Source organism: Trachemys scripta, chromosome 1 (genome assembly GCF_013100865.1).
Source record: "Trachemys scripta elegans isolate TJP31775 chromosome 1, CAS_Tse_1.0, whole genome shotgun sequence".
Taxonomy (NCBI): Eukaryota; Metazoa; Chordata; order Testudines; family Emydidae; genus Trachemys; species Trachemys scripta.
In genome coordinates this window covers 137,045,642-137,070,471 of record NC_048298.1, presented here as the reverse complement: position 1 = coordinate 137,070,471, position 24,830 = coordinate 137,045,642, and the positions used below count along the sequence as shown (strand labels likewise).

General features: G+C 47.2%; 1 long non-coding RNA gene and 1 gene segment (V, D, J or C); both read left to right on the top strand.

Annotated features, from left to right (window-relative positions):
- Nucleotides 1-5,868: 5,868 nt before the first annotated feature.
- LOC117874740 lies at nucleotides 5,869-6,758 on the top strand. The segment is given in 2 exon segments: nucleotides 5,869-6,237; nucleotides 6,364-6,758. Coding segments are annotated over 2 exon segments (480 nt in total).
- An 11,932-nt stretch (nucleotides 6,759-18,690) lies between these two features.
- Nucleotides 18,691-23,357, top strand: LOC117885280. The gene is made up of 3 exons (XR_004647763.1): nucleotides 18,691-18,729; nucleotides 18,833-19,001; nucleotides 20,316-23,357. It is a non-coding gene; the product is annotated as an uncharacterized LOC117885280 (long non-coding RNA).
- Nucleotides 23,358-24,830: the final 1,473 nt, after the last annotated feature.

Below are 24,830 nucleotides of genomic sequence, written 5' to 3'. Positions count from 1 at the left end.
CCCGGGGCCTGAGGCAAATTGCCCCACTTGCCCCTCCCCCCCAGGCGGCCCTGGTTGGATCACAGAAACCCTCTTGGGAGCTGCCACCTGATGGGCCAAGACTACTTCTATCCCTGTTTTCCCTGCCAGCTCAGGACTCCACCACCCTGTCTTGCTGAGCCAGACACTCCCGTCTGCTCCAACACAGACCCAGAGTCTGAATTACTTGCCCCACAGCTGCAGGTTTACCTGAAAACAGCTAGCAGAAGTATGCTTGTCTTTAGCACTCAGATGCCCAACTCCCAATGGGGTCTAAACCCAAATAAATCTGTTTTACTCTGTATAAAGTTTATGCAGGGTAAACTCATAAATTGTTCGCCCTCTATAACACTGATAGAGAGATATGCACAGTTGTTTGCTCTTCCAGGTATTAATACATACTCTGAGTTAATTAATAAGTAAAAAGTGATTTTATTAAATACAGAAAGTAGGATTCAAGTGGTTCCCAGTAGTAGCAGACAGAACAGAGTAAGTCACCAAGCAAAATAAAATAGAATGCACCTCTTCCCTCACTTAAATAGTGGCCCTGTGCTGGTATTCGTTGCTCGTGGCTGGGGTGACACAGAGGTGAAGGTGTTTGTCACTGTTCTTTGTAGGGTCCCCAGAACACCCATCTCTTTCAATGTGTAGCCCCTAAATAGAGGTATTGGGGCTTGTTATTGGGGGCTGGAGTGCATTGGACTAGACAGAGGGGAAGAGGGCAGCAGCATTTTCCTGTTCCGTCACATGTGTGTGTGTGAGGGAGAAAAATAATTTCAAACAGTTTTAGAGGGAAAGGTCCAGGAACAGGGGAGGTGGACAGGATGCTCTGTTAGCTGGATGGTGAAATTCTATAATCTTGTTGACGTCACTAGGCCTCACCCTAGGTAACTCGGGAGGGTGGAAGGCCACTAAGTGTCAGTGAAGCCTTCCTGCTCTAGGCCTAAGTGAACCAAACTCTATCCTTCCATGTTTAAACTCTAATCAACCTCAAAAGCCAGGTGCAATTGGAATATGTAAGCAACCAGTTATCTGTGTGCAACCCCCTGCTCAAGCGGTAATAATTAGGCCTGCATGTTTCTGGCTGCAGGGAAAAAGGATAAGGTAATGGTTTAAAGAAGTTACTAACAAGCTAGGCTTATAGCTGCCAAGAATGACTTAACTGCTTAAATGTAATCGTTATTTGCTTAGTAACTATTACCAGGGACAGGAGGGGTAGAGGAAGGAATGGGTGGTGAGAAAGGGAGGGCTAGAGGGGAAAGGCGGGGTGAGGCTTAACTGAAAAATGTATAAAAGAAGAAAGACTGTTCCTGTTAGTGTGCTTGATCTGAGACGTGCCTGTCTCCTAGCACTGCTTTGGGATCCCAAATAAACTTTGTTTGCTTCTCCCCCTGGTGTGTTTATTGGCGCGAAGCACACCGGGCAACGAACCCCGCTGTTGCTTTGCCTCGGGCACTCTGTGCTGGCAACAATCTGACCAAACCTGGAGGGCTTGGCAGGGCCCATTGGTGAGCGAGGTTTGGGTAGGAAGATCTGGGTGACAAGAACAGTGACAGAGGCACAGAAATAATGTGATTTGTGCTTGAGCAGTTCGAGGGAGGGAAGAGGAGAGACAGAGAGAGGAGACTGGGAAAGGGAGGAGTGGAACAGAGGGGAGTGTCAAAGAGAAGGAGAGAGTAAGGTATATAAAGGGCCAGGAAAAGAGCGTCACAAATTGTGGGTCAAGAGGAGGTGAGAGGGAACGTGTGAAAGGAGAATTCAAATATTGGTGTCAAATGTTTGAAGAGCAGAATAACCGGCCTTAGAGAGACAATGCGTCTGGCTCTGGGATCAGTGAGTTTGCAGGGCAGGAGGATGCCGGAGCGGTTGTGGCTGCTTCTCACCCTCCTGACCCACCTGCACTTAAGGGGACAACTGAGCGATATTTCTCATTGCCATTTACCTGCCTTCTTTCTTTCGGACTCCTTTCCTCTTTCTTTCTCCATTCATCTCTGTGTCTCATTCACAAACGGGAGCTCCCAGACCCTCCACCAGACCCCCCACTTCATTTCACTGCCCCCCGGCTCTAAAATCTAGCTGGACTGCTACCTGCAGGGATACAGTTCAACCCTCTACATGTACTGGTACCGGCAGCCTCCTCAGGGAGGAGCCCTGCACATGCTCTTTCTCTCCAGAAGCAAGGATTTGATTGACGACAGTTTGGAGAAACATTTTATTGGTGCCCGACCGACCCAGCAGAACTTCACGCTGAGCACAGACAGCCTCTTCCCCAACAACACGGGGCTGTATTACTGTGCCTGGAGCCGCACACTGAGCCAAGCGGGTGCAGCTCCTGGACAAAAACTCTCCCTCCCCCTGTTGCTGTGAGGAGCTGAGCTGAGATCAGGTTTCTCCCACTAGCTCAGTCCCCTGCCCTGTCCCGTCCCGTCCCGTCCCACAGACACTGTGAGTCACAGCCCCAGCTTTTCCCTTCTTCCCTTGAAGGGGGAACATCTGTGTCATGTTTCATCATAGCTATTAGTGATGGAAGAGATGTCTGAGACCACATCTGACCCACACCGTTTCCAGCCACTGCAGGATTATTCCCTGTGATGTATTCACCAGCCTAGGTATAAATGGACATTATTTTGCTACCTTCAGGGGGACTATTGCCTCCCTAACACACACCTCTCCTTCAGGGAAAATTTCCCAGTTCTCTAGACGAAATGCTCCCCTTTGATCAATTTGCTCTGGTTCTACGACCATTTGACCAGAGATGGAGTGGAAAGGAGATTTCAGCTTGATATTAGGGAATCATGAAAGAAACCTCTGAGAGACAAAGAGAGAGCATATGAAATGGGTTAAACTGCCCCAGGTTATGCAATGATTTGCTGACAGAGCTAGGGTTTAAAAACTGGAGTCCTGACTCCCAGTCTCCTGCCCTTCCCAGGAGAACTATCACTTTTTGTAATGGTCTGAGCTATTAGATGTAGGATGTGCTGGAGATTGACAAATGAGCTAAAGTAATGAAAACCAGTTTTTGCCCAGGTTTAAACAGTTGCGTGTCCTTTTAAAGGTCTATGCCAGCTCATGTTGTGGCTGAATTTGTCCCGTCTGTCTGTATCTCTTGTTGGCAGTATATGCTCTCCATGGACTGGAGCAGTTTTACACTGCAGGCAGTGGAGCTGTCTCCAAATGGGCTGATATAAAATCACTCATGTCATCTCAGTAAGAGAATGAGTCTTTTGACCAAATCTAGCAACTGCTTATGGGATTCTAGCCTCCCGATGGAGCACTTATTCCCTTCTCCTGCTGTGCTGTATTATATTAAAACTGTACAGGTAAAAAAATGTGTGTGAGGATCATGAGATAATGACACATCTCAAAAGAAATCAAATGTTTAAAAACATCAGAGATGAGAATGTCCAAGGTTCAAGAATATTCCCTCATTCCAATAGTCTCAGGATATGGCAGGTGACGGTGTATGATGTACCCATCTGATCCTAATGGAGGTTTCTTGCTCACAGCTCCACAGGCACACCCTTATTCATGCTGATATGCCCCTGGGGTTGGGGAGTTCTTCCCAGACACCAAATCAGATGATCAGTTGAATTGTGCACGTGTGGGTGAGGGATTCCCTAGCAGTTAAGCATCTAGGGCTCAATCTTGTAACTTCTCAATCCTGAAGTTAGGAGGACTTAAGGGTATTCAGAACCTTGCCTAAGAGTGAGACCATGACTGTTTATACCCTGCAATACTATTGCTGAACAAGGTCCATTTTTTTAATTATATCCTGGTGGCGGTGATTCTGCCAGTATCTCCAATCAGTCACTATATGAGTCTGTGACCTAAGCCATACCATGCCCCTGCTCCCTCAGAAATGCGCAGCTGGTGTGAGTGTAGGTCGGAGATGGCTGTGGATGCAGTGAAAGGGGAAATGGCAGTTACACAGTCACCTGCATTAAGGACGGGGGCGGGGAGGGTGTTCACATTCTGGGGTAGATTTTCAGAAGTGCCCTTGAAAAATCTAGCTAGCTAGCGATATTTGTTTATATGAACATTATATTAGAGTAGCTTATGTTAAATATGTGTAGTGTACGAATCTGTACTATTTTATTAATTGTAATATAACTATAATTATTAATGATTATGTAATTCATATATCAGTATTATAATACATACATTTCTAGAACACTGTATATCTCAAAATGCTTTACAAACTTTAGAAGCTATAATATGCTAATAAAATAAACATGTATATAAGATCTCACCTTGCTTTCACACAGGATTCACAAAGACAGAAGAATTACTGAGAAGTTTACCCCAGGCTCAGTCCTGCAAGGTGCTAAAAATTGTGTCCCTGATCCCAGAAAGCATTTAAGCAATTTGTATTCTTTTTAACTTTATAGGAAAGGGAAATTCTAAACTGGCTATGCACAATACATTGTAAAACCATGACACTGTGTTTTTTTCACTTTAAGCTAAATCCCTAGAACATTTTCATTCCCAATATGTGTTTGCACACAGACTTACACTGAAATAATGTAAGATCTTATTTACAAGTTATTTAGTTATTTTGTGTGTAGACTGTCCCTTAGAGAAAAAATACATAATGATTAACCATCAATCATGAAGAATTATTCACCAATAATTAATTAGACTGGACAGAGCCCTGGGGAATAGGCTGTATGGCTGCCATACTTTTCTGTACATAGAACACGTCCATCACATGGACACCTCCACTCCCAACTGCCTCATCTCACACCTTATCAGTGGTAGCTATCACAATACAATAATTACGGCAAAGAAGACAAGAGTAAAGTGACCCTGCTTAATGTGATGGGGTAGGCTCCTGGTTAAATCCCTCCATTTTTTACCTGTGTGTTGTGACTTTATATCTACTGGGAATGTGTCTTCTCCCATTGCCTGCAGATCCCTCTGCTATGGTGTCTCCAGGTCATTGTAGGTTGGTTCTGTCCCCCTGGCTGTTTGCTGACATGCTGATTTCAGTGTCTTATACAAATTTAATCACAGCTGAATTGACATCAAGGAAAATCCCAACAAGGAAAGGCAGGAAGCAGCAGCAGAGAGGTTTGGATACTATTGTTTTTTAAAATGTAATTGGTCAGAAAACATGTGTAGGTGCTAAAGGGCCCTACACTGGGCCACAACTAGAAAGAGTGACTGCTTGAAAGGCAATATCTCCATGTAAAAATTCTCGCCAGCCACTAGGTGGTGCTCCTCCTCTACCCTAGGAAATCAAAGCACTGCTGTGGCAGGAGTAGAACTGGCTACTGCAGGAAAAATCTGTTCTGCCATATCTTTTGAGCTTTCAAAATTCATTTTTGTTCTTCACTGGAATGAAAACAAAACGTTTAAATGTTTCTACAAAATGGAATTGTGCCCAAACCATCCCTTTTCTAGTGGAAAAAGATTCTGTTTTCTGTGTAGGTCTCGCTCTCTCTCTCTTTGTCTGGGTATATCTAGACTGTAGTATCTGGATGTGATTACAGCTCAAGTAAACTTACCAGGCCTAGCTTTAATTTCACTAGTTCGGGTACTGGAGCAATGAAGCCACAATAGTGCAAACTTAAGAATAGACTGGACAAACCCACCCAGAACCCTGAGTAATTACTCTTAGGGCCAGCCTGTGCAGAAGCTTGTTCTGCTGCAACTTCACTCTTCCAGTACCCAAGCTAGCAAAATTAAATGTAGCTCATGTATGTTAGCTCCAGCTGCAATCACATGCTGTGTCCTCCATATTTCCAGAGTGTTTCACCTCTGGTGGAGTTTTTAGTTGCTCTGTTCTTCCTCTCATGTTACATCTTAAATTTCTGTTTGCTCCTGATACCGTGTGGTATTCGGTGATCACTCTGGGCCTGAGGAACTTCAGACAGAAGCTCTTTATTCAGTGCTATAGCTCCTCAACTACCTCTGCATAACAGAGTATAATCTTCTGCAGCACCCCTCCACCAGACTGCCTGCCTCAGATGCTAGCCCACTTAAAGATACAATTCCCAGTACCACACACTTTTCCCAGGGTCAAGGCCACAGATAACCAGACCTCCACAGAAGGGGCCCCCTGTGTCTGTGGGGAAACACAAACAGATCCTGCCCTCTAGTACCAGGAAGCAACCAAATCTATGTAAAACCCCATGCTGGGGGACTGCCCCCTGCTCAGTGAGACAGAGATGGGGATGTGCATAGTCTGGTGTGCAGCCATGTATCTCTTGGGAGCAAGTAAGTCCTTGGCTGGGAAAAGAAATCCCTGTCCTAGCATTTGCAGGATTCTACTCTACACATTTCCCTCTGAGACGATTGTTTTATTCTGTCTGTCCTGTGTGTTTTGTCTCTTTCCCCCCACAGGCCAAACCGATGCTAAAATAACCCAAACACCGAGTCTGCTGCTGGAGAGAGGACAGACTGCCTATCTCAGATGTCAGCAAACCTATGGGCATGACAACATGTTCTGGTACCGGCAGGATCCAGGGCAGGGACTGCAGCTGCTCTTTAACTTCTACTATAAAAAAGAAAGCGAGAAAGGCACAAATTCTAGTCATTTCCAGGCCGACCAGCCGCAGGATGATCTCTTTCGTTTGAACATCTCGTCTGTGCAGCCAGAGCACTCGGCTGTGTATTTCTGCGCCAGCAGCTTAGACACAGCGCTTCAGAGTCACCTCCTCCCTCTACAAAAACCTCATCTGTTCTTTGTCTCTCTGCAGCCCCACCACAGGGACAGCAACAAGGCACGTTCTCTGTGAGTGCTGCAGAGGGGCCAGAGGGAGAGAGCAGAATGGGGAATAGAGTAACACCTTTCAGTGTGGGGAGCCACCTGGGATGCACAGAATATACACCCCTGCCATGAACACAAGTAGTGGTGTAAGAATAATAATCTTTGGCCCTTATAGAGCACCCAATATCTGAGGGTCTTAAAACACTTTTCAGATATAATGGACTATAGCTCCACAACACCATCCTGTGTCATGAGGAAGGATTCATATCCCCACTTTACAGATGGGGAAACAGAGACACAGCAAGGTTTATGGGACTTTCCAAAGGACAAAAAAGAAGTCAGTACAGAGGCAGAAGAAGGAATAAGTCTCATGTATCCTGACATCCTTTTCTGAACTTAAACCACTATGATCCTGTCCCATGTGTCTAGAAACACACAGCCTGTTGCATTACTTTGGATGAAATATATGGCCCCAAAGAATCAAAGGTTTTAACATGATCTTGTCACTATCCACCATAAAACAGTGTTAAACAAAGCTTAGGGTTTGGTATACAGAGACTTTAGCCTGCTTAGCGCCATGGAAAACACACCATTAAAAATTCTTCTTAATCTTGTATTAAAGATACAGAAAAAGAAGGAAAAACAGTTAAAGCATTTGAAATGGGAAGTATTAACTAAGACTTTCATTTTAATGACATCCCTTGTTTTCTTTTCCTTCAGTTGAGAGTCTTTTTAAAAACAACGCCCATCTCTGCCCCATCCAATTTTGGAGAAAAGATAAGAAGTTAGTCGAGATGGGCTGGAGCTGTTGTTGTTAAAGTCCAATTCTGTTAGAAGACAAAACAGGACAAACACACAAAAGAGGGGACGGCAAAGGTATAAATTATAGCTTCTGATTTTGGTGTTGACTCCTACTGGAAACCTTGCTGCTGGAGAAACAGAGGCACATCCCACTGTCTCATCAGCCACCTCCAGACCTGGCAAACTTGTACCAGTATTGGGCTGTTATGGCATTGTTTTAGCTGCCTTTCTGGACACAGGCTTACAGCAGTGTTGCAGACTTTTAATAATTAGAAGGCAAAAAGAGAAGGATATGAAAGAAATAAGGTGGGGAAGAAAAAGAAAGTATTAAGGGGAGAGGGAGGATGATAAAGTCTCACATTCCAGGAAGTGTTCGGGATTTAGCCGGAGTCACTGGAAGTGGCAGTGTTATCTGGGTCCCTCTCCTTGGCCCAGCAGTCTGGTCAGGACATTTCTCCAGATCAGGATGACAAAGGACCTACGGTTTTATGGTGAATCCTGGGATCTGAAAAGACTGTGAAGGTAGCAACCATGATGGTGAAGTTTGCTCCTTTCTTTTCTTCCATCCTTCAGTCAGTCAGCTGTTTTCTATTTTCCTCCCAAAATTTGTTTTATTTTAAAAACCCCAAAAGGAAGGGATAGGCAGAACAGCCTGCCCTCTCATTATTTTGTTCACTAATTCAGCCTAATTTTCAACACAATAACTTTTATAAGGAAATGAACAGAGATATCCCATCTCCTAGAACTGGAAGGGACCTTGAAAGGTCATTGAGTCCAGCCCCCTGCCTTCACTAGCGAGACCAAGTACTGATTTTGCTCCAGATCCCTAAGTGTCCCCCTCAAGGATTGAACTCACAACCCTGGGTTTAGCAGGCCAATGCTCAAACCACTGAGCTATCCCTCCCCCTTTTGTTTATTGATTTCTCATCCCACACTTCTTTTGTTTGACAGACATGATTTTTAACACATTGTCCTCAGTTATGTCAGTAGTCCTTTTTGTTTGGACTGATTTAGTCCCTGTCTCTTCCTTTTGCATCTTTTCTATCAACATTCATTGTTACAGGTTATAGTGATACTTTATAAACTTGTTTTTACTTTCCCAGAGGACAGGCTCGCAAGTAGGGTAGGCCTACCAGACCCCAGTTATTATTACTGAACCCCTGGTTCTCAGCTCACCACACACATATGCGTGGACACTGGCGTGTCCCCCTAAAATGGTTTTTTTCCTCATTATATTAAGCAGCAGTTCTAGTTATAAAGGTAGCGTTGGAAACTCACTCACATACAAATGACTCATTTGTCATAATCAGTCCAGGAAGGGAGATTAGTACCCCACAAACAACCATACATAAGCCTGCCCATAAAACTGCACCATGTTAATGTGAAATGTTGCTTGACATCAAACCACCAGGGGCTCCAAAGGGAGTTACCAGCCTGGATTCAATCCATATTCCTCACAAGAGCTTTATGTGGCAGCATTTCAGTCACCTCTTTCCACCGGAGCGTGTGTAAATCTTGCAGCAGTTGGTGAATTCCTATGTAAAAATCCATTTCTATTCTCTATGGCACTTCTCCCTGTGGCAATAGAAGTGGAGTTTATACACAGGAAATGCCTGGTCCCACTGACCAGTGCTGCACAGGGTGACCAGGTATCCGATTTTCAACCAGAACACCCGGTTGAAAAGGGATTGTGGTGGCTGCAGTCAGCACTGCTGACCATGGCTTTGACTGTCTGATTGGTGGCACCACACAGTGGAGCTGGCAGGCTCCCTACTAGCCTCTACGCCACGTGGATCCCAGGAAGCAGCCGGCATGTCGTGCCTCTGGCTCATACGAGTAGGGGCAGCCAGGGAGCTCTGCATGCTGCCACCTCCCCAAGTGCTGCCCCAGAGCTCCCATTGGTGAGGAACCACAGCCAGTGGGAGTTGCAGGGGCAGCGCCTGCAGAAAGGGCAGCGTGCAGAGTCGCCTGGCTGCACCTCCATGTAGGAGCTGCTTGAAGTAAGCCTGCACTCCTGACCTGCCCCTGTGCCCCAACCCCCTGCCGCAGCCCTGATCCCCCTCCTGCCATTATGCAAGGCACTGCATTTAGCCGTATGGAGTGGAAATCCATCAACTTCATGAAAAAACTCGTACAGATACAGACAGACATCATCTTCCTTTCTGTGTATATATATCTCCTCAATATATGTTCTATTTTATATGCATCCGAAGAAGTGGGCTGTAGCCCATGAAAGCTTATACTCTAAAAAATTTGTTAGTCTCTAAGGGCACGTCTCTAAGGGCACGTCTCTATGGGCACGTCTCTAAGGGCCAATCGATCTATTGGGGATCAACTTATCGCGTCTAGTGAAGACACGATAAAATCGATCCCTGATGGCTCTGCCGTCGACTCCGGAAATCCACCGCAGCAAGAGGTGGAAGCGGAGTCGACTGCGGCACGGCAGCAGTCGACTCGCCGCCGTCCTCACAGCCAGGTAAGTCGACCTAAAATACGCAACTTCAGCTACGCTATTCACGTAGCTGAAGTTGCGTATCTTAGGTCGACCCCCCCCCCCCCCGGTAGTGTAGACCTAGCCTTGGGTGCCACAAGTACTCCTGTTCTTCTTCCTCCTGCCCTCTGAATCCCTCAGTCCCAGCCCAGAGCACCCTCCTAAACCCGAAACCCCTCATCCCCAGCCCCACCCCAGAGTCTGCACCCCCAGCCAGGGTACTCGCATCCCCTGCACCCCTGCCCCAGCCTGGAGCCCCCTCCCGCACCCTTAATTCCTTATTTGTGGCCACAACCGAGAACCAAGGGTGTTCGGTTTTGTGCGAGTAGAAAGTTGGCAAACCTAGTTGCTGCACCTTGTATAGTGGTTTACTCCTCTCTGAATGAATACAAACCAAGAGCTGGGCAATGGGGAATCAGGCCCCCCAGCTGTAACTCCACTGGGCAGCAGTGCAGGGCCTCATCTGAGAGACAGAGATTGGAACCATCACCCCATGAGTGCTCCACTAAATGTGAGTGCCTGAGAGATTGCATGGGGGGAAGGGTCAGTGCAGTTTATAGGGAAGTGTCAAATCTCCACCCCAGCTTGGGCTCACACTACTGCTAGCAGTGCAGGGGCTCTGGGGAGAGGGAACACTGCATTGTTAGCAGTGCCATGGTGTGTAAGCAGCACCAAAGCAAAACCCCTTCTGCCTGTCTCTGCTGAGTACTCAGTGTTAAGGCTGCAAGGGAGCAGTGGCGACAGGGGGCAACATTCAGCAATCTCCTGACAGGAGTTGTGATACTGAGCTTGTTCATATTGCATCCATTGTGGCAGTGCCTAAGGGACCTAGTCAGGGAGCAGTGCCCCATTGCACTAGGCACTGCATAAATAAATAACACAAAGAGGGTCCCAGCCCCAGTGAGGTCACAGTCTAGGATTTTGACAGCATGCTGAAGGTCAAAAAAGGCAAGTGTGCTAAAAGGAGGAGAGAACCGTAAAAACAGGGTTATTTGCATAAGTTAGTAGCCACATAGATTCAGATGACTTCAGACCATTCTGGAACTAAAAAGGTATTCACGTGAAAGTGCACAAATCCGTAGCATCCAAGGTTGCACGTGAGCTACTGCTGAAGGTAGAATGGCTATTGTATTGGCCTTTGTAGTCCCTGTGCTCAGAAATGCCTCCCTGTAATGATACCCCCAAACGCCCATTCCAGTCCCAACGGTCCAGCTCCCAGTCAGGACCTCAGATCCCCTCATCAAGTCCCAGGTCTGTCGTTGCAGAAGAAAGTGATAATATAATCGACCAGTAACAATACAACTAAGAGACCCATCTCTTACTCCTGAGGGCAGAACCAGGCCTACAGAGCAGCTGTATAACATTGTGCTCAGGAAACTCCCCTCCTCAGTTAGACAGTGGTGGGGATGAGGATAGTCTGGTGCTGGCTATGTGCCTCTTGGGAGGAAATGCACCATTGTCTGAGGCATGAAATCTCTATCCAGATGTTTGTGGGACGTGGCTGCAAATGTTTCCCTCTGAGCCATTTGTTTTATGGTCTCTTCCTCGTGTGATTTGTATGTTTCCCCGGCAGGATGCTCAGATCAACCAAACCCAGAATCTGGTCCTAGAGAAGGGGCACCCATCCCACCTGAAATGCAAACTAACTTAAAATCATGCCTCGGATGCTCTGCTAGTGACTGGTTCAGGAGCAGGGTCTGCAGCTGCCCTTTTACTTGCTTGATATAAAAGATGTGCAGAGCGGTGACATTAGAGAGAGAATCACAGCCTCCTGGCTGCAGGCTCAGCTCTTCTACTTCACCATCTCACATGTGACACTGAATCTGTGTATTTCTGCTTCAGCTGTTCAGACACAGGGGTTCAGTCACCCATTTTCTTTACAAAAAACCTCCTCTTCCCTGCATCCTGCAGCACCAGTAGCAGGCAACAAGCTACTTGCCTCTCTTAGCACTGGAGAGGTGCACGGTGGGAGAGGGGACTGGTGTGGAAGGATCCTTCTCTCTGGGATGTGCGCATCTGGCATGAATTTAGCCTGTTGTCATGTAAGAATGGCAATTTCACAAGGCCTTCCATCTGAGGATCTCGGAGTGTGTTGCAGACATTAATGAAAGTAGCCCCACAACACCAGTCTGGGAGGTAGGGAAGGATTATTGCCCTCATGTTTCAGATGGCAAAACTGAGACACATCACAGTTGCAGACTCACAAGCATTGACACCTGGCTTGAGAGATGCCCTCTTAGGGGGATGGGGCAGGGTCTAAAATGATGATCCAATGGTGCAGATTATCTAGGGTTGTTGACTGGGATTGATTCACCAACCCCTTGATATACACTGTGTGTGTGTGTGTGTGTGTGTGTATCACATACATCTCTGGATGATATGTTACTAAATTGGTTTGAGGTCTATAATGAGACTTCCCTACTTGAGGCTGGATGTCATGAATGGCATTTCTTAGTGCAGTTTGTAAAGCCAACTCAGCAGTAGCTTTCATAATAGCCCTGGGGACCATATCCATGGTGACAGCAACTTTAACTGCTGAAAGAAGAACAGGAGTACTTGTGGCACCTTAGAGACTAACAAATTTATTAGAGCCACAAGTACTCCTGTTCTTTTTGTGGATACAGACTAACACGGCTGCTACTCTTTAACTGCTGAGAAGGAAGAAAAGCCCATTGGTCTCTCTGTCCTGAGAGCTCGTGAGACTGTCCAGATAGACTCAAAAATGGTGACGTTATGGAGGGGAGTCACAGCCTGATTATCTCTCCCATGGTGACAGAGGACTTGCTTGTTTGTTTCTGATCCAGCAGTTTCAACCAAGTGTTTTAGGGTGACCTCCTAAATACAGGGCTACAAATCTCTTCAGCCCCTTTGCCCTCAGCCACTGTTTGCTCACTGTCAATGGAGTTTCTCATATTGAAGACTGTGGGAATTACGGTCTGTAAGTATCAATGTAAAATCCAAACATAACCTTTTGAAATAGAAAGAGTGTCTCAGCAGAGCAGAGTGGCTTTCTCTGTATAGGAAACTTTCAGCCCATCTCAGTCCATATTTCCAATAGATTGCAAAGTGTCATCACAGGTTAGTGGATAGTGCACTTACATATGGGCCAAAAACTGTAGATTTGTCTCCATACTAAGATATGGGTTTATACATAGCAGTGGCACCGCAGGACAGCTGTAGGTGAAAGGGTTTGTTAGAGGTGTTGTGCTTTGGAATCAAGTTCAGCTCTCTTCTGCCTTTGGTGTGTGCTCTGTGCTAATGTTTCAGGAGTGTCCCACACAGAGACCCATATGCTGCCCCTGGGAGGGGATTATAAGCTCTGACTTTCCTTTATCTTGCGATCTATTGAGAGAGTTGTGAAAGAGCAAACAGCAAACAGCATCTGAGCCCATGACATTAAGATTTTGTTAATATTTAGCTCTGATCCAACAAGTGTCATTGGTAGATCTGGGAGTGCTTTACAAAGGAGATCAGTGTCATTATCCCAATTGTACAGAGGGGGAAACTGGGACAGAAGCAGGCGAAGGGACTTGACCAAGGTCACCCAACAGGCTACGTCCAAGAATAGAACCCAGATCTGCTGAGTCTGTCCAGTGCTCTATCCACTAGTCCACACCACCTCATATTTACTGTAACGGTGCCACAGAATCCTACAGCATGTACTTGGTTTTGGGGCTGCAGATCAGCTCTCTCCATGGCCCTATGGAATGAACCTAGACTCCTCTATAGGGCACCTCTGGGGCTGTAAGAGTCAATAGTGACTAGACTTTTCATAAGCCAAATTTTCCCACCCAAAATATGTTTTAGTCAAAACAAGTATTTTTTTATGGGAACATGTCAATTCCAATGAAAACTTTCAATTTTCCCCATGGGCAATGTCAAATCTAAAATTTCACTTAACGTACCATTGCATTGTCTTTGCGGGTAAAGGAAATAGCATTTTATGTCAAAACATCATTTTGAAACAAGAATTTTTATTTTGTTTTGACTTAATGTTTCATTTTTTCAAACTAAAAAAACTGAAATGAAATGACATTTTAAGTCAAAACTAAATGAAAATTGTCATTTTTTGCCAACTTTTTTGAAAAAACCCACCACATTTCATCTTGTGTCAGTTAAAACATTTCTGTAGGCAAACAATATTTTTTGACAAAAAATTTGAACAAAGTGTTTGTTTTAATTTTTTTCAGCAAAAATATTGGTTTTCTGAATACCTATTGTCATGAACATAGAGCTAAGGGTAGCATAAAATCCCTCCTTTACCTGTAAAGGTTAAGAAGCTCAAATAACCTGGTTGGGCACCTGACCAAAAGGACCAGTAAGGGGAAAAGATACTTTCAAATCTGTGGGGGAAGGTTTTTGCTTTGTGCTCTGAGACAAAGAGAGAGACCAAACAAATAATCCAGTGCCTACTGAAATGATACTTACTATTTCTGTAATATTAGATGTAATAGCAAGGAAATGCATTAGATTATCTTTTGTTTTAGTTTGTGTATTTTCGCTATGCTATTCCTGTTTTTTTGTAACTTTAAAGTTTTGCCTAGAGGGGAATCCTCTGTGTTTTAAATCTTATTACCCTGTAAAATTACCTTCCATCCTGATTTTTACAGAGGTGCTTCTTTTACTTTTTTTCTTTATAATAAAGTTCTGTTTTTAAGAATCTGATTGGGTTTTTAGTGTCCTAAAAACCAGCGGGTGTGGTCTGTGCTCACCTTGGTTACCTATTTGGTTGGTATATTAGTCTCAAGCCTCCTCAGGAAAGGGGATGAAGAGACTTGGGGGGATATTTTGGGGAAACAGGAACTCCAAGTGATCCTTACACAGGCCTTAACTCTAGTCAATGGGAGGCGCGGCTGGGAGGGCTGCAGTAAATTTAGCCGCTCGCATGGGGCTCCGACAGCCAGAGCCCTTCCCCCGCAGCTTCAGATTATTGGCCAGGCTGAACTCCAGCAGCTGTAGAGCTACTCTCCCCCCTCTGCATTCTCAGATCACCAGCCGGCCGGGCCATTCGCATCGGGCCTCGGCAGCTCCTCCTCCCCCCCTTCTCCTTCTCCCCTGCTCCCCCTCCCCTGCTGCCCAGCGCCCCGCTCCGGCAGCACTGTGCGGGGGCAGGGACCGGGTTGTGTGTTGCACTGGGGAGCGCAGCCACGTGTCAGGCTCCGCGCAGAGCCTGACATGCTGTTCTGAGCGGCAGGGTAAGTGGGCCAGGGGGCTGGAGAAGGGGCAAGGGGTTTCTGGAGGGGCCAGTCAAGGGACAGAGAGTGGGGGGGGTTGGATGGGTCAGGGGTTCTGTGGGGGGGCCTGTCAGGGGGCGGGGGTGTGGAGAGCGGTCGAGGCAGTCAGGGAGCAGAGGGGGTTGGATGGGTCGGGAATTCTGGGGGTCCTGTCAGGGGGCGGGGAGTGGTTGGATAGGGCATGGGAGTCCTGGGGGTCTGTCTGGGGGTGGGGGTGTGAATATGGGGCAGGGATGTGGATAAGGGTCAGGGCAGTCAGGGGACAGGTAGGATCCTAGGGGGGCAGTTAGGGTGGGGGGTTCTCAGGAGGGGGCAGTCGGGACAAGAAGCAGGGAGGCTTAGATAGGGGGTGTGGTCCTAGGGGGCAGTTAGTGGCAGGGGTCCCAGGAGCGGGCAGTCAGGGGACAAGGAGTGGGGGGGAGTTGGGGGTTCTGAGGGGAGCAGTCAGGGGGCAGGAATTGGGAGTGAGTGGATGGGGCTAGAGTGGGGCTCCCCCCCCCAGTGTTCTCTTTTTTGATTGTGGAAATATGGTAACCCTAATAAACCACTCATCACTGGCAAGGGCTTAGGACCTGCTGCCTTTGCCTATCCCCAGGCAGCCCCTCTTCAGCCCCAGTACCTCTGTAGGCCTTCACCAAAGTCTACAGCCTGGGGGTTTTCCTAGGGTTACCATATTTTAAGTGTCCAAAAAGAGGACACTCCACAGGGCCCTGGCCCCACCCCAACTCCGCCCCTGGCCCCGCCCCGTCCCGACTCTGCCCCTTCCCCAAAGTCCCCACCCCAACTCCGCCCCCTCCCCTGAACGCTTCGCCCCCCTGCTCCTCCCCCTCCCCTACCTCCCGCGAACATTTAATTCACGGGAAGCCTGAAGCAGGGAGGCAGCAGGTAAGCTGCTTTGAGCAGGGGGTTGGACTAGATGACCTCCTGAGGTCCCTTTCAACCCTGATATTCTATGATTCTATGATTCTAAGCTGGGGCTGGGGCTGGGGAGGGCGCGAGGAGGTGCGGCCCAGTCCGGACACCCCCCTCCCTATTTTTCCGGACATGTCCGACTTTTTGGCAATTCCCCCCAGATGGGGATTTGAGGACCAAAAATCCGGACACATGGTAACCCTAGGTTTTCCAGGCTGGAGCTTCCTTTGTCCTTTTCCCTAGCACTGCTCTGCTCTGTTTCAGATACCTTGCTCTCAAGCAGCTAGCCCTTCCCACACCAGGGCTAGAGTAAGGCTAGGTCTACACTACGGGGGGGGGGGAGGAGGGGGAGTCAACCTAAGATACGCAACTTCAACTATGTGAATAGCGTAGCTGAAGTTGCGTATTTTAGGTCGACTTACCTGGCTGTGAGGACGGCGGCGAGTCAACTGCTGCTGCGCCACCGTCGACTCCGCTTCTGCCTCTTGCCGCAGTGGATTCCGGAGTCGACGGCAGAGCCATTGGGGATCGATTTTATCGCGTCTTCACTAGACACGATAAGTCGATCCCCAATAGATTGATTGCTACCCGCCGATCCGGAGGATAGTGAAGATGTGCCCTAAGACTCCTTCAGCTCCTAGCCCACAGCCCTCTTATTAGGGCCAGCTGGGCTCAAATTAAGCTGGCCACAGCTGTGGCTGTTTCCCCAATCAGACTAGCTTTTCCCAGCCACAGCCTTCTCCAGGGCTCCTTTTTACTGGAGTGGGGCAGCTAAGGTTATCACAAAGCTCCTGCCTTTGGGGGAAGAATGGGGATCATGCTATAGGGGGAGGAGGGAATGCATGGTGCACAGAGCCTATGCCATGGGGGTGCACTATGAGGTATTGTGGAATGGGTGGAACTGTGAATAGGGTGGCACACAGAACTCTTGTATAGCAGTTGGGAATAGGGGGAAATGAGGGGTAAGGTGCACATGGGGTCCCTGGGATAGGAAAGGGAATGGGTGACTCTGGAATGGGGTATAAGGACCACACAGAATACCTGGCGTGGGGGAAAGTTGGGAATAGGGGGAGGGAGAATGACGTAGTTGGGCAGGAGATTGGTGGACCTTGGTATAGGGGGAAGGGAGAATGAGAAAGATAGTGGAAAGAGGGGAATGGGGGCACAGAAAAAGTCCCTGCTATGAGGGGAATGTAGGACACAATAATCTTGGATATAGGGGAGATTGGAAGAACTTGATATGAGGGAAGGGGAGCACAAAGAGTCCCCAATATGGGAGACACAGAGCCCCTTGTAAGGGGAGGAAGGAGAGAATGGGGGGCACAGAGCTTCTGGCATGGAGGGGAGTGGAAGGCATGGGGGAAATAGGAATGTGGGTCCACATAGAGATCCTGCCATGGGAAAATGGGGAGGAATTGGAAATGGGGGTACACATAGAGGGGGGACCCTGAAATGGGGAACAGGGGGCACACAGAGCCCCTGGCAGGAGGGTGAAGGTGGGAACAGGGTGGAGGTGGAAAGGGGCACACAGAACAGCTGGCAGAGGGAAATTGTTGGGCCCTGGTATACGGGGATGGGGACACATACAGAGTCACTTCCATAGGGGAGAATGGGTGACCTTGGTACTGGAGGAAGGAGAATGGGTGGCACACAGAGCTCTTGGCATGGGAGACTGGAGGGAGTTGCAAGGAGTCCCTGAAATAGTGGGGGGTATGCGGGAGGTTGGGGGTGGGGTGGAATGGATCGATGCAAAGAGCCCCTGGAATGTCACAAGCATTATGATGGTTCTTGGGGTACCCAGGATTGTGAGTCACCATGTTACCACTCTGTCTCCAGCGTGTGGGACTGTTTCCTGTGCCTAGCTGGCTGTCATCTCCCTAACACCACCAGCCTTTCAACCACTCTCTTCCGAGCCATATCAGCCCTGTCTTCACTTTGAAAGTTAACAACAGGTGCACCCCAGTCTTGGAGTCCCTTTGAAGCATTCCCCTGTGATACTCAGCCCTCGACACTGGCTACTCATAGAAATTCCAACTCCTCTGCCCCCAAAGGAGCGGTGTACTCCAGTTTATTCATTTTACCTTAAGCCGCTGCTCCTGTAAACCACACATCCCTTGTAAGAAAACAAAAGAAGATTTATTTAAGAAAGAGCATTGATTCAACTAGAAACAAGAGAGAGTGGGCAAAACAAATGGTTACAATACAAAACAAATAATAAAATGTGAACTGGGACCTATACGTAATTTGCAAACTGGACACCATCAAATGAGGCCTGAATAAAGACTGGGAGTGGATGGGTCACTATGTGAAAGTTACTAGTGACCCCTCTTAATAGAGCAGTCGTTATATTAGCCAATGGCCATTAGGGGGAAGCAGACACCTTAAGGACACAGTAGTCTGAACTTTTCAATTATTTTCCCTTCAAGGCCTTAAGGTAGTTGGAGCTGGTCCCAAGCCGGTTTTCACTGACCAGATAGCAAAAGCACAGGTCTGACAACCACCAATCAAGTGTTAACACTGCAAGGACCTTTGTCTGAATGTGTATAAAGGATCTGTAAAATGTGTGTAAGACAGAGTTTTTTGTACCAAGATGCAAAGCTCTCCTTTCTTCTGAAGAATAAAGCAACTCTTCCTTATCTCTGTCTGGCTGTTATTGGCTCTCAGCTAGGTGGACCCGATAGTTCAGATGACAGTTACTGGCGACTCCGCCGGGACTCTCCTAGCTTGGACATTGGACTCCGGACGGCTGCGGCGAACTGGGAACGGCGCCAACGGGGTGTTTCGCCCCTTTTTTCTGCTTCACTGCAGCCCCTGGGGTTCGTGCTCAGATATGGTGAGTCCTAATAGGATAAGGAGAAACTATCTGGTTCTGGTTCTGGTCTGGTTAACCAGTTAATGAATTTCTGTCTTATACATTTGGGTGTTAGGTGTGTGGACGGAACTGAGCCTCTCATTCGTAATTCCTCAGAGTGGAAGCCATCGCGTGCAATGAAGCTCTGAGGTCGAATTGGGATCCTTCTGTCCGGTCCCCTGTAGCGGTCAGTATTAGTAGAAATTCCTGTAATAGGATCCTATTAGGCCATAATTCCCTCTGTTCTCTGTGTAATTCTTTGTTAGAGTGTCAGCAGGCAGATGGGTGGGTCTCTGGTAAAACCCTCAAAGGATAGTCCTTTGGATTATATGTTAAGCAAACGGCCCTTACCCGGTGTTCAAAAAGGGATGTCAAGGAAGTGTTTTTTACAACTTTGCACCCAGGATTGGCCAGTCCTGGGGTCTGCATGGCCCGAGTATGTTGTGGAAGCAGAGAAAGATATTTCCTTTGATATTCCTACCCATTTAACCTCCTTACGCCTGACATTGGAAAACCAAGTGCCGGGGCAAATGGACTATTGGTTTTTGTGGGACGATGAGGCTAATCGTCGCATGAAGAAGGTACAGATTCAGGCCCCTCTATTCCCGAAAGCTTCTGCCCCTCCCGAGGCTGATTATTTGGAGGATATCCCCCCATGTATTGCTCTAGACCACACCCACCCCCGGCAGCAGCATTACCAATTGCGGTGGACCTGGTACCCTCCTCAACAGAGCCCAGGACAGCAGGTCTACCGAGACAGATATTACCAACAAAGATCTGCCAAAATGCAGATCCCAAGGCCACGGACACACAGGCCACGGTCAGGCTTATTTTTATTTCCCAGTCAGCCCTGGACATCAAGAAGCGGTTGCAGCAGCTCGAGGGTGCTGAAGGAAAATCCCTGGAGGAACTGGTAAGCGTGGCCACCCGGGTATATCATATAAGGAAAAAAAGTTCAAGAGACCAAACAGGTGAGGATGCTAGCAGCCCTTGTAAACACTGGAAATGAAAAACAGGGAGGGTGGCAGGGACCCCCCAGGTGGCAACCAAAATTGGATTATGGGGGGACCCGGAGACAAGCCAATGACATATGTAACTACTGTAAGCAGCTTGGCCACTGGAAGAGAGAGAGTCCGAACTGACCTACCGGATGACAACCCCGTCGCCCAGACCGACCTCAACAACAGATGGCTGTAACAAGAACAGACTCTGTTGCTAATGAGGAATGACGGCAACAAGGGGGTCCTCTTGTCACCTATTCAAATGATTTTACCACTTATGTTTGTTCCTTCACAGACCCCCAGGTTCGCCTAACATTGGGAGGAACCGCCTATTCTTGTCTTTTGGATTCAGGGGCTGCACTTTCTACTGTTACTGCAAAGCCGGAGAGAGGAAGCCTTACAGATAAGAGCATTCCAGTAATGGGTATAGGCAGAAAGCCATTTGACTCTTCTGTATTACAGGAGGCTGCTGTAAAAATCTCTGGTGTCTCCGCCTCCCATGCCTTTCTTCTAGCTCCGGATTCCCCAGTTAACCTCTTAGGCAGAGATCTGTTGTGTAAACTACATGCTCAGATTTTCTTTTCAGATGACAAAATCATTCTTCGGTTGCTTCAAACCCAACTTCCCCAGCTGTGTGCTGTTCTAACCCAAGTTTCAAAGGACTGATCCTGTCTGCGGACCCAATCCTACCCGAGTGACTCAGACAGGAGGTAAACATCTCCCTGTGGGGCACTTCAAGGGCAGACTTGGGTACTCTCCAGACAGAGCCAGTGCGTATAACCCTGAAGCCAGGCATTGAAATTCCTCAGATTCGTCAGTATCCCATCCCCCAAGAAGCTCTGTTTGGCCTCCGGAGTCTTATCACCACATTCCTGCGGTTGGGAGTGCTGGTTCACACCAAGTCTCCTTTCAATACTCCCATTCTGCCAGTCAAAAAAAACTGACATGGACTCAGAGGGAAAACCGGTATACCGATTTGTCCAGGACTTGCATGCACTAAATACGGTTGTTCAAGCTAGACACAATGTGGTGCCAAACCCTCACACAATCCTGACTGCCATTCCAGCAGGTACTGCTTGTTATTCAGTAATAGACTTGTGTAATGCTTTTTTTTAGTATTCCTTTAGATAAGGACAGCTGGGGCCACGCTTACCAATTCAATTTCAGTCCCTACCCGCTGATATTCCTGCCCACCGGATCGCTCCAGGAGACTGGGTCTATGTGAAAGAGTGGAAACACGAGCCTCTCCAACCCTGGCAGGCGGGCCCTTTCCAAGTCCTTCTTACCTCTCACACTGCTATTCGAGTGAAAGAGCGAGACACTTGGATACACCACACCCGAGTCAAGCTAGCCCCTAGGACGGGGCCAGAAGCAGATGACTTCGGACCTCGAGGGAGCACCGCCAGCTCTTCCCACCGTGACCCGGAAGAGCCAGAAGCAGACGATACCTGGAAAGCTGAACCTCTTGAGGGACTAAAACTTCTGTTCCGGTGAACAAAATCCTAAGACTTTATAACTATGGGTTCTCAGACGGTGCTGCAGTGGCTATTGCTTTTGGGTCTGCCCCTTGTACAAGCTAACCCACACCCAGCCACTAAACCTCTTCAGTGAATAGCCACGTTGGGACACTTATCTGATTGTTGGCTGTGTCGCAAAACCCGCTCTGAGGAAGGAATAGGGTTATGGGCTGTACCTGCAAATCTCTCTGAAGTACTCTCCTTACAGGTAGTACGGAAAACTGAATGGGCATGAGTTGGGGAATATCAATATGACAAATATGGGAGAAGGTCTGAAGTTTGGCATTATTACTGGGCAGCTAAGGGGGTCCCTTTTTGAAGTTCTTGGGATTGGGTATAACATGCCCCTTTGTTTGGAAAATGCTGAAGGAAGTGGGCTACCTTTCCCCTGGAGGCCTGTGATCAAACTCTTTGGTTTGAGGTCAGAAATGGAACCCTTTACCCTTTAAATACCTCTGGGAATGCCCAAAAACCCCCTTGTCTCCTGCACATGGCCATTACTGTGAAACCAACAGGCATTCGTTATCAAGGGCAGTGGTTTCCCTCATTCCTCCCATTAGGCCCCATAAATAAGACACATATGTATTCTATGGATATTTACTCTGGCATTCTGTTGCCCCACACATCCCTTGAAAGGATGTCTGGATGCCCAGAGTCCTGGGATCACTTGCAAGTTTCACAGCTAACATATTTGGGGTTACGTATTGTGTTGCCATTTTAAACAATACCCATGCCATTTTAAACAATACCCATGTTTCCCATTGGAGGTGCCAGGACTGCCTAGTGAGTAACTCCTGGCGCTGGGATGAATGGGTGACCTGGCGCCATCGAGTTGTGGGTAATACCCTTACCCTCTATTTAGAGACCCCTGGCTTGTATTTTATTTGTGGCCACAATGTCTACAAAGCTCTCCCTCCAGGTTGGCAAGGTCGGTGTGGTGTGGCCCGGGTGTTACCAGATGTCCAAGTAAACGACACATTGGATTCCAGCCAGATCCTCAACCTGGGCAGCTATGCCCATAAGTTTTTCACATTCCCCCATAAGGACTCAAGCGAAATGCACCAACAATCCCCTAGTAGTCAGGCAAACGGGGTTTCACTCCTTTGTTCGTGCGCTCATTCCTGGGTTGGGGGTAGCTGAGCTAGAAAAAGCAGTAGTAAATATTTTTGCAGAACTAGAAAAAGTAGCTAATGCATTAATAGAGGCTTTCCAAAAGTTGAAACAGGAGATTGATGAGGTGGCAGAAATAGCTTTGCAAAATAGACGTGTGTTAGCTGCTATGAATGCCGAATTAGGGGGGGCTTGTGCTCGCATCGGGGAAAAATGTTGTTTTTATGTTAATCATTCTGGCTTAATTGAGCAGGATTTACAAGCCATTAAGAATGCTGCTGTTGTTTTCCATGCTGTATCTCTTGATCACACCTTTAGTTTTGAGGACCTCCTTCCAGACCTTGAATCATGGTTTATGGGGCTCTTTCGAATAATTGTTAAATGGATTCTTTTCTTTCTTTTTTTTTCTATGTGGTATTTGGAGAATGATACAATGTGCCAAATGCATATGTAATACTATGATCAAAAGCTCTGCTGTCCATAAGAAAACCCAGTATCTGTCCCTCCAGCTTGATCGCAAATTGCGTAACGGGCCTGACAATTTTTGAATTTATCAGGCCCGAAGGGGGGACTGTGAAAGTTACTAGTGACCCCTCCTAATAGAGCAGTCGTTATGTCAGCCAACGGCCATTGGGGGAAGCAGACACCTTAAGGACACAGTAGCCTGAACTTTTCAACTGTTTTCCCTTCAAGGCCTTAAGGTAGTTGGAGCTGGTCCCAAGCTGGTTTTCACTGACCAGATAGCAAAAGCACGGGTCTGACAACCACCAATCAAGTGTTAACACTGCAGGGACCTTTGTCTGAATGTGTATAAAGGATCTGTAAAATGTGTGTAAGACAGAGTTTTTTGTACCAAGGTGCAAAACTCTCCTTTCTTCTGCAGAATAAAGCAACTCTTCCTTATCCCTGTCTGGCTGTTATTGGCTCTCAGCTAGGTGGACCCGATATTTCGGTAACAACTACAAAAACTAATTTCCCACTGCTGATACTCACATCTTCTTGTCAACTGTTTGAAATGGACCACCTTGTTTACAATGGCCTCATTAGCACTACAAAAGTGATTTCCCCCTTCTTCAAAAAGAAGAACAGGAGTACTTGTGGCACCTTAGAGACTAACAAATTTATTAGAGCATAAGCTTTCGTGGACTACAGTCCACTTCTTCGGATGAATAGCCCACTTCCACCTTAATTTAATTGGCTCGTTAGCACTGCCCCCCACTTGGTAAGGCAACTCCCATCTTTTCATATGCTGTGTATTTATACTACTGTATGTTCCACTCCATGCATCTGATGAGGTGGGTTTTAGCCCATGAAAGCTTATGCCCAAATAAATTTGTTAATCTCTAAGGTGCCACAAGGACTCCTCATTATTTTTACTTATTAAGACTTACCTTTCCCATCTAATAAAGTAGATTTCTCCCAAAGTTCAGTCTGTTGCCAACCTGGCTGGTTTCACAGGAACCAGGATCCAATTTTTCATGAAAAAATTTGCACTCCTCAGGTTGCCTCCTCAGTGAAAGGATCCAGAGTGCTTCTCCCAACTCCGTATTATACCAGAACAGTCTTCTGTCTGGACTGATAGACGGGGCGATCCCCTGTCTGTTGTAATGTTTCTTTTTTACCTCCAAGTGGTTTTGGTCAGTTACAATTGTCTCTGGTGGTTTCCATTGACAGTCTTGGGGTGGAGCAAGGCTACACAATTGAGCATTGCATTACTCATTGGCAGGTGTGTCAGTGATGGCCCATTCACCCAGACTGGAGTTATCATCAAGATATCTATCCCCGGGTGACTGGCTCCTACTCCAAGTCCATAAAGCCTACTGTGACGGTGCTGCCCGTGGGAGCCAGCTGAGGTCACTCAATCAGGGTGAACTGCAAACAAAATGGGGCAGACAAACCCCAAATGTTGGTGGATATTCCAATACTTAGATTTACCAAGCCAGCACAAAACAGCTTCTATAGTACCTCACTGGTTACACTGCTCTACAGCCAAAATGCTTCTGAAATAAATGTAGTCAAACTACTAATTCTGGGTCACTGAGAATGAAAATGATGCTTAAAATTGTTAATTGGCTCTAGTTTTCAAGATATGCTATTGGGTCAGTATATACGACCCTTGACTTGGGAATGGCGGAGGATAAGTGAGTTATAAAGGGAAGGGATCTCAATTTAAACCAGAAATG